Source organism: Notechis scutatus, chromosome 1 (assembly GCF_049901735.1).
Source record: "Notechis scutatus isolate UNSWTSFEM ecotype Mainland chromosome 1, rNotScu1.2, whole genome shotgun sequence".
Classification (NCBI taxonomy): Eukaryota; Metazoa; Chordata; class Lepidosauria; order Squamata; family Elapidae; genus Notechis; species Notechis scutatus.
The window spans coordinates 292,785,809-292,800,622 of record NC_142009.1 but is presented as its reverse complement, the minus strand read 5'-3'; the positions used below and the strand labels follow the sequence as shown (position 1 = coordinate 292,800,622).

The 14,814-nt window shown below is 40.2% G+C and overlaps 1 protein-coding gene across 33 annotated transcripts in view; it reads right to left on the bottom strand.

Moving 5' to 3' along the window:
• Positions 1 to 1,028: 1,028 nt before the first annotated feature.
• The window catches only part of TMEM63C (transmembrane protein 63C), an 85,787-nt gene continuing 72,001 nt past the window's right edge, over positions 1,029 to 14,814 (bottom strand). For all 33 annotated transcript variants that reach the window (XM_087951966.1, XM_087951981.1, XM_087951979.1 and 30 more), the window contains 8 exons: positions 14,663 to 14,749; positions 13,123 to 13,188; positions 12,751 to 12,913; positions 11,423 to 11,528; positions 9,650 to 9,817; positions 7,807 to 7,922; positions 4,874 to 4,945; positions 1,029 to 4,585 (listed from right to left, as the gene is read on the bottom strand). In XM_087951966.1, the coding sequence (XP_087808092.1) occupies positions 4,373 to 4,585; positions 4,874 to 4,945; positions 7,807 to 7,922; positions 9,650 to 9,817; positions 11,423 to 11,528; positions 12,751 to 12,913; positions 13,123 to 13,188; positions 14,663 to 14,749 (991 nt within the window). In that variant the 3' untranslated portion in view covers positions 1,029 to 4,372. The remainder of the gene's footprint in view (positions 4,586 to 4,873; positions 4,946 to 7,806; positions 7,923 to 9,649; positions 9,818 to 11,422; positions 11,529 to 12,750; positions 12,914 to 13,122; positions 13,189 to 14,662; positions 14,750 to 14,814) is intronic.

Here is a 14,814-nt window from a genome sequence, read left to right as displayed (position 1 = left end):
ATTTATCTCCATGTGTTCCCTGCTCTGTCCAGGCATGATATTCCGCTCTGGAAAAGAAATCGGGGCCGGACAAAAGAGACCCCCCGCCGCGCGCCTGGGGAGCGCCCGCTGCTTTCCCTCGCCGGGGCCGGGCGGCGGCGTGTTGCACGGAGGCTGGTCTGTGGCTGGCCCAGCTCCCTTTTCCTGCCGCTCAGCGGCCTCTGCTCGCACCGCCCGGGCTCCGCTCAGGTATCCGGCTGGGGCTTTCAGGAGTTGCTACCGCCGGCGCAGCTCCACGCGGCTCCAGTCCCGCGTTGCCTCGGGAAGGGAAAGGCAAAACCAGGAGCCGCTGCTGCCGTTGCAAGCGCCGCCGCGGCTCTTCCTTTTTGCCTTTCCCTTCCTGAGGCAACGCGGACTGGAGCCGCGCGGAGCCGCGCCAGCAACTCCTGACTCGGGGCCTCCGAGGGGAGGGGAAGGAGGAGAAGAAGGGGGGGGGAAAGGAGGGGGCGATTCCCCAAAAAATCGGAATTCCGATTTTAATCGGAAGAATATCATGCCTGTCTGTCTTAAGTCTGTTGCCCCCACCCCATCTCACCATTAGAAATCTTTCTTCTTTTGCTTCAAGACACATGCTGAATTCCTTAATAATCGGGACATTTAAAATATATATATTGCTGCTGCTTCTAAAAATGGGTGATGATGTCTCCGTTTCCTTGCATGTCTAAATGAGAGAGATGGGATTATTCACGGTGCTTCTACAATGAGATCAAATTTCAATGCACTCACTTGATATAAGAGATTGCCGCATGGATTGTAACAGAGGCAGCAAGTTGAAATGGTGTCTTCTGCTTCTTTGAGGCTTAGTCCAGTACACTTGAGGGTCCCCAAAGGAGGAGATTGAAAATGGGGGCAGTTTTTAATCCCAGTCTTTATGACTAGTTCAATGTGCCCCACAGATGCAGAACATTCAGCAAGCCCATAAGAGACATGAACACTGCCTACATAAGGATTGAGATTCAGATTTGGGGGTTGATACTCTACAAAATACACACATTTGTATTTTTTATTGTAGCTTTTTCCCACTGAGTTATGTTCCAAATACGATTGAGCTGAACTCCCAGCTAGTATGTCACAATCCCAAGTCAAGGAAGGCTGATTTTAATGTACTTGCGTCCAAGCTACGTAGGGCATACATGTAAAATTCAAGTCACACGTAGAGGATCTACAGTAAGTCTGCCAATTCCTTGCAAATAAGGTTTCTTAAGTTTATAAGAAGCAGTCTTCTTCCTCTGAGGCCAACAGCAATTATGGTATTATGCCTACCATATTTAAATGGAGAAAAGGGCAGAAAGGGAAGAATGAAATCCTCCTCCTTTAAACACTCCGTTCTCAGGTACACATTCTTTCCTTCTAAATGTAGCATAGCTTTATAAGTGAAAATTTATAAGTGAAAATACACTTACAATATACAGCCTTTGCCAATTTCACATAACATCCAGTTATGTTTTTTTTTTTAATGAAGTTTATCTCAAGTCAAATGTGTGCCTTTGGATGGTGCTGAATTCCACTTTCCAAAGAGTCTAGACAGCATGGCCAATTTGGAAAGATTATAACTATTATACACTAATAGCCTCTCAAGTGTCAAGTTTCAGGCAATTCTGAAGTGTGGGATTGTACCCTAATGCAATCAATCATTGAAGATTCTCAACAGCAATTCTCAGTGCTTTCAAAAAGTATTCTTGTTTAAGGGTATTTTTAGGTGAAAGTTTAATTTATAAGGTTTATGTTTAGGATCCCTGTCCTAACTCAGCCTTGGTTTATGCAAATCAGGTTTTCTTCTGAATTCTTGAATTGATGTAGCTTGAGTAGAGCAGCTAGACATAGTAGAGGTTCATGATCCCAAAACTATATCTTCTAATTCCTGTTTCCTTAAAGATAAAGAAAGCCATGAGTTATGAAGTTCTTCAAAACACGTCGGTAATGTTAAATGACTCTGGAAATTCTGTTCCATTGCACTGATATTTACTCAGACTAAGAATATCCTTGGTGAAGCTCAGGAGAAAGGAAAATTTTGGTTTGTGGTGAATTGCTGTTTTATACACAAACCAGCCACCTTTTAGTCAGCCATTAGCGCCTTACATTTTTCTGCTAATGTTTTACACATGTGGAGGCAGTAAGAGCATTACGTGGCAGATACTATGTCCTTGCTCTGATTTTTTCTTTCTTTCTGAACTTCTACTGAGCTCACCAGTCTCTTTTTCTCAGTGACAATATTTCTTCAGTTTTTGAATTCTGCTGTCTCAGAAATGGCTGAAGAATATAAAAGTCAAGGTGGCTCTTCCATTGGAGAGAAATGGACTTGTCTGCTTATTCCAACTGGAGATGTCATCCTGACCTGAGGATTGTTTTGTATTAAACTTGGAAGAGAAATCCACATTTAGTCAAATGTCTGTTTTCTGTCTTTTTGTTTCATTTACTATTGTAGAACAGGAAAACATTTATCAGGGAAAACCTGTTCAGCAGAGCAGCTTAGTACTATGCAGCATATTTTCTCCATTTATAACAAACATTGAGTTCGTAACATTTCACTTGCTTATTACTTACAGGATTGATAATTATTCAAAGCATAAAAATCCTGTGAAAAAAGAGAGTGGTGATTTTCTGCAAATCACCTATGAATTCTCCCTCTTACTTATTCTTTAATAGCATTACTTATCTCTCAGAAATTTGCAGACTGGTCCATTGTAGGTCTAACAACACAGTTCAAGAGAAAAGTGCACAATGCATTAGACCCAGGAACTAGCAGAAGGTTCTGTGAGAAACAGTTGCCTAATGCAGATTGAAGAACCTGTGTGTCTCCAGCTTCCAGTGTCCTCACCTTCGATGATGCTTTCTGGGATTACATTTCCTCTGCTGGAGGAAAGGTACACAAATTCCTGACCACGATCTAGCTGGTTAATGTTTGAATGCAGTTTAACTAGAAGAAGAGTTGTATTATAGTGGTGGCTTTGAAACAAAACTGAATCATTCCCATGCACATGTCTAATAGAAAGCAATTCTGAAAAGCATATGTATTATTTGGTTGTCTTCTTTGGGACTTTCCAAATTTAGGCATGTGACATCATGCCAGCTGATGACTGGCAACCTCAAACATGCTGGTGGAAAAAAGGACAATGTGTTGTTTAAGGACAGAGATTTCACGTCTGCCTGCCATTTCACTCCAGTTTTTACAATCATCTTAATGTCACCCTAGATGTGATTAGGGAACACTCTTGTGTTTAAATCTGGTTCTTCTTCAATTGTGCAAATACTTTCCTTATTAAAAGAAAAAATATGTGGTTGATATAAGCTAAACCTTTCACCTTTCCTTAAGTTGTCTGATGATCAACCTTTTTCTGTCCCTGTTTTATATAGGAAACTGGGCCAGATTTTTATACACACAGCTCTACCTATTAGCATTAGAAACCTGCTTCCCCCTTCTCCCATATTGCAATCTGCTGTCAAACCAGGAATGGGGAAGTTTCCACCTCATCTGATCCAAAATAATGCCAAATTTGAGCATAGCATTCTTCTGCTTGCCAAGCCAGCAACTAGAAAAACAGAGACAAGTTAGGCTCGTCACTTCAACCGAACTAGCTCGGGAAGTCTTTGGCAATGGATTTGGACAAAAGCAGTAACAAAAGCAGCAGAAGCATTATCAGGAAATATAGGACTTTGGGTCTACGGCTGGCAACATACTGAGACTTGCAGTGATTGTGAATGTATATCCAAGGATGCTCAACTTTCCGTATGTCTTTACCCCTTTCACTAATGGTTTATAGAAAGGACCGCAGCTATTGTGGCCAATGCATTGATCAAATCAAAATAGTCCTTTCTTTTTGCTGCCATGAGAAGATTGCTCAAGCTAGAGAAATATTTTCATATGGCCAAAATATTTCTTTTTAAAAAGCAAAATAGGGGGAGAGGGAGGAAGAGAATATGGAACAACTGAGTATTCAGAAGATTTACCCAGAAGACACAGAAAGAGCCAAGCAACGGCAGTTTGTCAACCTGGAGCAGAACAGAGGTAACATAAAGAACATGCTGCTAAGCAGCTGGTGTATAGGATAGAAATAACACTATCTCTTCAGAACATCTCAATGTTCTGTATCTGAGCTCAACATCTCAATGTTTTATATCCGTCATTCTAACAGCATGACCAGAGATGTCAGGACTTAAAAAGGCCCCTCATCCATCTGCCTGACTGGCTCTGATCCAAATTACAACTTCAGATCTTTTCCCCAATCTGGTATAGCAGCTCGGGGAAATCTAGATGTTGGGTTTTGATGCTTCTTTCCAGCATTCTGAAGATTCAACACTTCTGTCCACCCGTCTTTGGTTTGGCAGGATGAAATCAATGATAGTGAGTTTGGGTGTCCAGCAAGGGTCTGGTTCTATATTTGCCTTCTGTGTTTTCCAGTTCTGCTTCAAAACTTGGCAGCCCACCTTCCTCTATGTTCTCTGCTTGGTCCAGGTGGCTGCCCATCGTGCCGTAAGACTGATGAGCTGGGGAAGCTGCTGGCGTAAGACTTAACTCTGGCTCTTGAAGCACAGTGGCCACAAACATCTGTAATGCAAAAGCAAAACAGTTAAATTCTGGTGCTTTTGGCTTTCCTCTCTTTAGCTAACAAAGGAGGTCACTCCTTCTTCTCCTCCTTTCCAAGTTTGGCAACTGTATGGCAGCAATTACTGTTTGTGGCTTGTGAAGCACCTCTGAAACGTTAAAAACTTCTGGGGCACATACCTTGACAGGAATCTGTGTAAGTGCAACTTAATAAATGCAACTGTCTGGAATCTGTTTAATTGCAACTGTCATAGGTGTGTAGGACTTATGATGAATTATGAATGTACTTACATTTGAATTGGGTGTGGAAGAGATGCTACTTGTTTCTGTATCATTGAAAGCCCCATCGGACTGCTCTGACATCTGTTTGCAGACGGAGAAGAATGTAAATTGGATGTAAGATAAAAAAGATAAAAAAATGTTTGTTCTCTTTGGAAGTCCCTCCACAAATATAAACAATCTTAGAATTAAAATGGAGAGTGATTAAATAATGAAATTCAACCCCAGAATGCTTAATCCAATATCTTTCTATCTATATAGCAAAGTATTTCCAGCTGATTTGTCTAATTCCTGTTTTTCCCTCCTATTCTCAGTGGCTCCTGCCTTGCACTTCTGTGGATTCACTGGAGGCGTGGACAGAGCACACAAAGAAACCGAAATAAGCAAACAAACCATAGTCCCTTTCCTCATCATACGAATGATTAAAAATGAGTAAATCAATAAATTGAAGATTACTGTTCTAAAACAACCTATGATTTATTCATTCCTTTTATTTACAGGTTACTCTAAGCAACAAATGAAGCAACAGTGAATTTAGCCAACAGAAAGTAAATTGTATAGCAACATTTGTGAAGCAATTTATAGTAATTATCAGCTATCACCAGTTGTAGCTATGGGAGGTAGCCCAAAACAGCATAGTAACAAAGTGCTATACTGGAATGAGTGAGTAAAATATAATTGGGATGAACTTCAGTTATTTTTACTCGAATAGTAAAAAAATAATCCAAAATTTTGCACAAAGGCATCTTATTGGGAGAATTGTTCAAACAGAGGATATCAAACCATTATTAAATAAACATCCTTTTGTGGAGGGCCATCTAAAATATGTTAAACGCTCCAATAACTGCTTTCTTACAACATATGATGGAACGTCTGTTAGCAATAGCAATAGCATTTAGATTCATATACCGCTTCACAGTGCTTTCTCTAAGCGGTTTACGGAGCCAGCATATTGACCCCAACAATCTGGGTCCTCATTTTACCCACCTCAGAAGGATGGAAGGCTGAGTCAACCTTGAGCTTGATGAGATTTGAACAACCAAATTGCAGGCAGCCGGCAGGCAGCAGAAGTAGCCCGCAGTACTGCACTCTAACCACTGTGCCACCTCAGCTCATACTTAGCCAGAAGATGCAGGATAATTTCTGAAACTGATGGCGACATTTTCTTCTGAGACGGGCGCTGCTTTAGCATTAATTTAGCCTGCCCTTACATGAGACAGTCCAGATGTGTTCAGACCACCAGATTTCCAGTCACCATGGCTGTTGGCCATGTTGGGAGGAACTTGGAAAATTGTTCCAACTTTTCTATTGATATGGATGATACTACACTAGAATACTGATCAAACTTAAGGAGAATTACCTTTAACAATGGGTTATAAAGGCAGCCCTTTAACAATTCCTGCGAGCAGAGCATGATAATCTGAGATTTGTGTTCTTTTGAAAACCCCTTTGGACAAAAAACTGCATGTCAGGTGTAGGCAATTTCTAAAGGTTTGGATGACCAGAGTAGACCATATGTTCTCACTAGAAGGAACAGGGTTAATTTCTTGGGCCCTTTGGTGATAGGGATGTGAAATGGAATAGGATAGAATAATAACAAGAGTTGGAAGGGACCTAGGAGGCTTTCTAGTTCAGCCATTTGAGTCCTTAAGAATTTCTGCCCCAGAGCAATCATTTGAAAAACAATTTAAAATTGCTCATTTTTCCATTGAATTTGGCCAGCACATCTCAGGTGTTCTGGATTACGTATGATCCATGGGTCATCTGCCAAGTGTAAACTAGCACATAATATATTTATTGCATTAATCCACCATGTGATTCATTTCATTTTGGATTAGTATGTTATAGGAGTTCAACTACTGTGGTTTAATCAAATAATCATGGTTAATGTGTGAACTCACTTAAATTCAAATTCAAATTTCTATTAATTCATGACACTAGTTTTAATGATAAACTGCCTCACAAAAATAATTGTGAGGAAGAAATGGGACTGGACTATCATTGGTACATTGTTTTCTAAACCTCTGATAATCAAAGCAGATAAACAGAATGAAAGAAAGTGCATGTTAAAAACTTTTGGAGGGAAAAGTATTTTAGGGATACTACCCTGTCTTGAAATTTAAAAAGAAAGGAAAACTTGTGTGTGATTCAATCTCCGCTTAATTCAGTATGACAGAAACAATGTATAGAAAACTAATATAGCCAAAAAAGAATGATAGAAGGTAAACAATCAAGAAATCCCCCCCAGAAAGAGTAATGCCTATCGACTTACACATATAGATAAGTCTGATACTTTATATCATACTTTTTATAATTGCTTTTTATAATTAGCTGGAATTCCATTAAGTTTCTGAAATGTTTGGGAACAAGAAAAACACAAAATTGTTTGAACTTGGACTATTTCACTAAGTACATCAAAAATTGCTTCTTAGAATGGAAACAGGAGGAGTTCTGGACTTGTAGGCCCTTTTCTGTCTTTAAAGATTTTTATCATCAATGTGTTGTTTGGCACACTCAGTGCATACATCTGTTAATACTGGATTTCTAACTTTTTAGGAATAGATGCGGCATTCATCCCAGAACTGCATTATAGCAAAATGGGAGAGAAAAAGCGCGCGGGGGGGGGGAATAGTTATAAAATAAGTTAGCTATCTGATATTACATCCAGAAATTAAAATTAGAACCATATCTTCGTGCTTTGCCTCTCTAGTGGCAACTAGTCACAAGTATAGGAAACAGCACAAAAGATCCAATGTCGTGTCAGCTGATTTTCACTTGCACAATAAAAGTTTCCTTTGTTTTTCCCCCTTCTTTCATGTCTCACCAAATTGGCTCCAGAGATTCTCTCAAGGTCTGGAATAGATTTGGGGACTGTGGTGGGGAAAAAAGACTGATCCATGACGGTGTTCCATTGGATAAAAACCAAGAAAAGAGTGCACTGTTACCTGATAGCTGGAAGGTTTCCTTGGATGAAACTTCTTCAGGCACAGACCGAAAAAGGAAAAAGGAATGCAGGAGAGAAGAACCACACAGGTGAAAATGGTAATGGGACGAACAGAACCTACAGCATTGGGGAAGAGAGAAACAGATTGGCACAATGTGCCCATTCTCACTGCCTCCTCTGCCTACAGTTCATGGTAGACTTGCAGCTGGGAGCCCAGAGGCCTTCTGTATTAGGAAGAAAGCTCATCCCATCTGCAAGAGGGCTCTCTACATACTACTGATTACTGCTTCTAAAACTAACCTTCAAGGAATGATTATTACCTGCCTATTCTGCACAAACCTAACAAATTCATGTACCACTTTAAATATGCCTTTCATATGCCCAGATATGACCATTATGCCATTTAAGAACTAGTGCCTCCTTCTGCACCACAGTACCATTTTAGCTGTTCACTAAAATGAGCTGTAAAAGGACAGATCAGTTGTGTTCCCATCTTCCCCAACTCCTAATAAACTATTTGAAATGCAGACTTGCAGGCCTCATTTAAAAGGTGCATTTGTATGCTGTGGACTTACTAGGAACTTCTATATCTAAACATTTAGCAGTAGTTCTCATTTATCAACTACAACTGGGCATCGGCAATTCAGTCATTAAACAAAGTGGTTGCTAGTGAAACTGCAATTTCGCTAATGATCCACTTCAGCTTTCCTTTGCTTTTCAGACCTGCAATGGTCGTAAATGCGAGGATTGGTTATAAAGTTACTTTTTCATCACTGTCGTAATTGCAAATGGTCTCTAAATGAGGAAGCCAATAAAGAAGGACTGCCAGTATATTAGAAGTAAAGTAGTGGAAATATGAGCCTGTATGCTTTTGAGAATATTCACTTTTCCCCCAATACTTACACTGGCTTCCCTTCTGCAACTTCTGCAGTTCTTCATTGCTTTGAGCCCTCAAGCCCAACCCAAGACAACAGGATGCATAGTTTTGGACCACTTCAGATGCTGCTGACTGTGCTCTCCTTTTTGTGCTTCAAAGAGTTGTTTTGGTCCAGGGTTATACTAGCCACTCTGGCTCTTTAAAAGCCAAGGTTGTATGTAACAGTCTTAATGAGAACTAGGGAGTGTCATGTCTGAGATGCTTACTTAAGTTACTTTTCTGGCCCAGGCTCGGATTTCTTTTATCTGACCACTGACTTGGCTGTGGCTCTTTCTCCTCTTCCTCAAGGTTATTCCTAGTGCCCATGACAGCATGCCATGACGAACACAAGAAATGAATGATGCAGCTCTGCTCCAAATTTTACACATGAATTGCCCTTTAACTCAAGCGCTATCTAATTCTCAATTGCCTTAATTCATTTTGGGATTGGTTGTACTATGTATGTGCAGTTCCCTGTAATAATGGGAGAACATCTTTTTCAGCACCAAGTCCACAGAGGCTAATCAGTTTTTGGCATATGCATAAGCATGCTTCTGACACGAACTCCTTACATTTTCAAACACGCGTGAAATGAGAGCTGGTGAACTTGCCATCTTAGTTCTAAACCACTCATGTGGAAAAACTGAAGAGTTTCCACTCTCAGATGTACAATAAATATCACTCTGGATTCAGAGTCTCAAGACGTCCAAGAACATAGCTGTAATAATCCTGCCTAAATAACAGAACAAACCCATGGCTTGAGGGCTTTCCCGTCTTGCTTTTATCCAGCTGAATTGACTCCAATTCTCCAAACCAGCTTAACTAGAATTGCAATCCCATAAATTGGAGGGTACAAGACTGGAGACAGTTGGCATAGGCTAACTAACCCAAATCTAGCTCACGGAAGGCTCAATGAAACTTCACTTACCCAGACGCAAAATGGAGAAGAAGAGCAGCCAAAACATGCAGAGAATGGGTGCTGTCACCACCTGGTTTACTGCTGCCAAATGGATGCGGTGGTTCAGTCTGGTTGGGATATAGACGTAGTAAATATTGTAGCGGTCAACCATGTGCTTCAGTAGCATGTACAGCAAACCTGCGTGAAAAGAAATAGAAGAATTGGGACATGGAGAATGGCCACTCGGAGGAGACAGCAGTAGCTGGGAGGATGACAAGGAAATTTGCCCAAAAATATTTTTTACAGGAAAGAAAAGGCCAGGAGGGACCATAGTTTAGCAGTAGTATAGCCTCTGCTTGCATGCAAAAGATTTATTCATTAGTGACATTTCAAAGATTATCAAGGAATTGTACTGGGAAAAAAATCTTCAGTTAATGACTCCAACAGTTGTATTATACCCTATCAACATAACATCATCCTCATCTTGTATTTATGTTCTGTAGCTCTTCCCTTGCATAAGAATTCATTCCCTGGGATCAATGACATAAAAATCAGGGACAACCTAGAGCCGTGATGGCGAACCTATGGCACATGTGCCACAGGTGGCACGCAGAGTCATTTGTGCTGGCACACGAGCTGCAGGCAAACTTACCCCACTGTGCATGTGCGCGCCTCACAGCTGATTTTCAGCTGGTTTGAGGCCTTTTTCGGCCTCCCAGAGGCTTCAGGAAGGCTTCTGCAGGCTGAAAACTAGGCCCGCTTCATCACGTCCTGTTTTTCCGGAAATACTGGAAGTGATGAAACTGGCCTAGTTTTCGGCCTGAAAAGCCTGCAGAAGCCTTCCTGAAGCCTCTGGGAGGCCAAAAAAGGCCTCAAATGGGCCGAAAATCAGCTGTGAGGCGCAGTGCAGGTAAAGGGGGCGGCGGGGTGGTGGTGGCTGAGTGGGTGGGGATTACACGCACATGCGTAGGGGGGGTGCATTGCCTTCTGGGTGCTACCACGCCAAGTGTGAGCATGCAAGCATGCACACAATTTTTGGCACAGGAGCCCCAAAAGGTTAGCCACCACTGACCTAGAGAATATGATAAATTTATGGTTTCATGTTGTTACTGTTATTTATTTCCTTTTAGGGCTTTTGTTTTAGATTAATATAAAAGGAGGAAGGATTTACCTGTTTCTCACTATACCATTTTCTTGGAAAAAATAACAATCCTTTCCCTCCAAGCCCATAAAAACTATTGTAGAAATAGCTACTGTTCTTTGCAGCAAATAGCAATTCTGGAGTAGGATAGGCTAATAGAAAAATGGCACAGAGAGAAAGGACAGCAGAAAAATCCCTGTTCCAATCATATCTTCTGTGGCTTAAAAAGAAAGTGTAAAAGGTATAGATGTCAGCAGACTGAAATCCAGTGAATAACATATACTAAAATTATTGCAATGTATTGAAATCCCACTTTTTGCCCCAAATAATTCTTATTTGGAGAAATTACTGCTACTCAGCTATCATTTCTATATTCATTTGTATATCATTTCACAAGGCTACTGTCTATTATAAATGAACTTTATAATGTACATCTCACTGCTTTTCAATTTTATAGGCCAACAGGTCTCTACAATAGCTGTTTGATTCCATTTACAGAAGCCCACTAAGTGATATCATCCCAAACTTTGACAAGAGCCACAGCTTGTATTTCTTTTTTTATTGGGCAGTGTTTCCTTCAATTGCAATCAGCTAAGGTCCAGACCTATAAAGATGTTATTGGCAACAGGAGGAATTTTGGAGGAATTGTTGTATCTACTTACCAAAGGGGACAATAATGGGGCAGGTGATACTATATGTCATAACCACAGCAAATATGCAGCAAGTCCAGGCATACTCCAGTCCAAACTGGAACTCGTAGGCTTGATTCTGGGGGGAAAACACAGTAGTGCACCTTATCTTTAATTTTATTACACATGAAGCTAAATGAATGGAGATGGGATGGGAGAACAGCCTCACTGGTCCTGGGGTCTATGACCATTCACTGTGGCCAACTTGCCACAGCCAACTTGCCATGGCCAACTTACTGCAGCCAACTCGCCACATCATGGCCAGCTGGCCATGGGACAATTTGCTGCAGGACAAGAGTTACACTAATATCAAAGAAATGGTGGACTGGAAGCATTAAAGAAAGGATGCAAAAGGAGAGACAGAATGAAATGTGAATGACAAAGATTAGAATATTTTTTATTTTAAATTATTAAACTGAAATTGTTAAAATTGTCCTGCGGCAAGTTGGCCCATGACAAGTCAGCCTTGGTGAGTTGGCTGCAGCGAACTGTCCCATTCTGGAGGACCGGTGGACAGTTAACAGTAGTTTGTTTCCCTTATACAGAGTTTATCTTTTTTTCAGGTGATAACTCTCACACAACTTAAAAAATATATTTGGTTTTTGTAATTTCACAAGATTTCAGTAATTTAACTAAACATTTTAAATTATTTCATTTTAGGGAATCCAGAAATACTATCCAGGATAGAGGGAGGGTTTTATGGACAGTAATGGGCTCTTGATAATAATTTTGTTATTAAACTATTTCAAAACCACGGCTCTTAGTTTACAATGAACAACAATTATGCCTAACTTCTTCACTGAACAAATTATGACTCCATGTCTTCCCTAAGCCAAATTTGAAAAGTAGTTCCTGTAAGTTTGTATCATAATATCATTGCTATCCTCATGCCCCAAACTAAACTAGGATGTTTCTGCTCATGGTTTGTGATACCATGCTACAAAGATTGAGTTGCAATAATGCTAATGCATAATGAGAGAGGTCAGATACATCTTGCTAAAACATAAACAATGTACTAATGGCTTAGCATTATGGTTGAATAATAGGGGGATTTTACTGGGCTAAAGAAAACAAGCCATGATTCAACACTGTCTGTTTTCAAACAACATTTCATGCGATTCTTACTCCATAAAAACTCTCATTGTCTCACTAGGGGAAATCTCCTAGAGATTTATGGCACCACTTTTAGAGTATTGCTGGATATAATCTATTTGTACATAATCCTAGTCATTCAGGAGGTTACTTAACCTTCTAATCCTACAAGCAAGGTTTCAAATGTCCAAAATAAAAACCCAACAGACCCGCTTGATATGGAGCCGCTCAGGTTCAGATTTGGCAAAGCAGAGCCGTGTGGCATAGACAATGAGCCCAGGGATTCGCAACAGTTCCATGGCTGTCCCAATCAGGCTGGAAGTGACAATATAGTTGACAAAGAAAGCTCCATTATCGGGGAGAAAAACACACCTGCATTAAAAAAAAATCCAGGAAAGTGTGCATGAGAGCGAGCGAGCGAGAGCATAATGTAACAGAAGTATATCCTGAGAAAGGCCATATGCAGTCATAATGGCCCATAATTACCTCCATGTGTTATGTGCAAACAAGACACAACCACCCTACAAATTAAAATTGGTGACCCATATCACAACACACCCAAAATGTTCAGTAATACTTACTGAAATTTTATCTCTGCTTGATCCACAAAGTGAGTGTCAAATAGCCAGCGAAAAAACAGATCCAAACTGGGAAGGGGAAAGAGAGAAGAATAAAAGATATCATAAGCTTGTGACTTTTTTCTTTAACAAACACCCACACCTGAACCCTGCTGGTTCAATAGAAATGGGGCATATTTCAGTGTATGCAGCTTGAGGATGGGAACAATTTCTTCAGAGAGGTGTGACCAAGCAAATTTAACCCTTTTCGATTAGCAAGAGCAGACATGATGTTGTGGACAAATGGAAGGTAGCAATTAATATTTCAGTGCAGGAAGATGTAGTTCTTACAAATTTGAAAGAACAGGTGGGATAACTGGGAGATGAGTGAGTTTGTGGAGATGGTGTGAAGGTAACCAGCAGCTTCTCTTCCATTTTAAAAGACCGTTATCTCTAACACAGCATATACACTCCCTCTGAATATAATGGAATCAGGTTCCAAAGACTGAAGACAAGGATCAGGAAATTATGATTGTGTTGTGGTGATGATACCACTCCACTTTGGCAAAGGATCAGCTACTCTGCATGTATTCAGAAGCTTGGAGTAGGTGAAATATTTATATGGGACCTTGCTCATAGCCTTTGAGAAGCTGGTGATTTTTTTTTTATTTTTAAGAAAGCATTTAGTGCATCATTTTAGCTGCTTAATTTAATAATCTATTACTTGCTGGCACATGATTCCCATTTTTAAAAAATGCTTGTGTTCCTTTTTTCCAAAGATTGCTTGAGCACAATTACTGGACAGCATTTTTAATGCAGGCCATGACTATAATGCCAGCAGTCAGACATTCATTTAAACACTGTGGGAGGAGAGCCATGATATCAAAAAATCAGAAGGAATTGGATAGTGCCTTTCCAGACTACAAATTTTATAAGAGGCATAAACTGTCATGATATCGAACAGATGTTACAAGTTAAAATAATGTCAATGGCTGATTTGGAAACTCAAACAAACCCATTGAATATCTACAGGAACTACTCCTGTGAGACAGCGCTAACTATTTAGCTTATCTATTAACAAAATGATACTAGAAAATTTTGCCTGTCTGCATACCCAATCAAGGATGTGAACAATCTAGGGAAGGCCACTGAGCTATGAAGGACTGATTTAATACTATGTGATGAATGGAACTGCAGGATAAACAATTGGCTCAGAGGCAAGCCCACATCTTTTGTAGGCAAATATGACCGGTACAATTTTAGCTCCATTAAGGCCATTTTCTGATATCACACTCCATTACAGTGTAAATAATGTGTCCATAACAAGAAATAAACCCTTGTCTGAAAGTGTCCATTAAACCAGTTAATTTAATAATATGTCATTTGATATGGGCAGTATATCAAAGAGGAGTGGAGAGGAGGGCCTGCATCCAGGGCCAACCAACACATTACACTTACCACCACACTTAGCTTGGTGCTTAAAAAAAAAACACCACAGTATCATCAAGAGTTATTCATAATGAAAACCATATCGATTTGGAGCATTTACAATTTTGCTCTTTACCTGGTCAGTCCAAGTGAAGGCAAGATGATAACCATAAATACCAGAAAGAAATAACACTTGTGCATTGTGATCTGATTTTCACTTGACCTAAAGGAAACAAAAATGCATTTATTTGGGAGATGGAGAGAGAGAGCAACAATGAAAAGAAACTT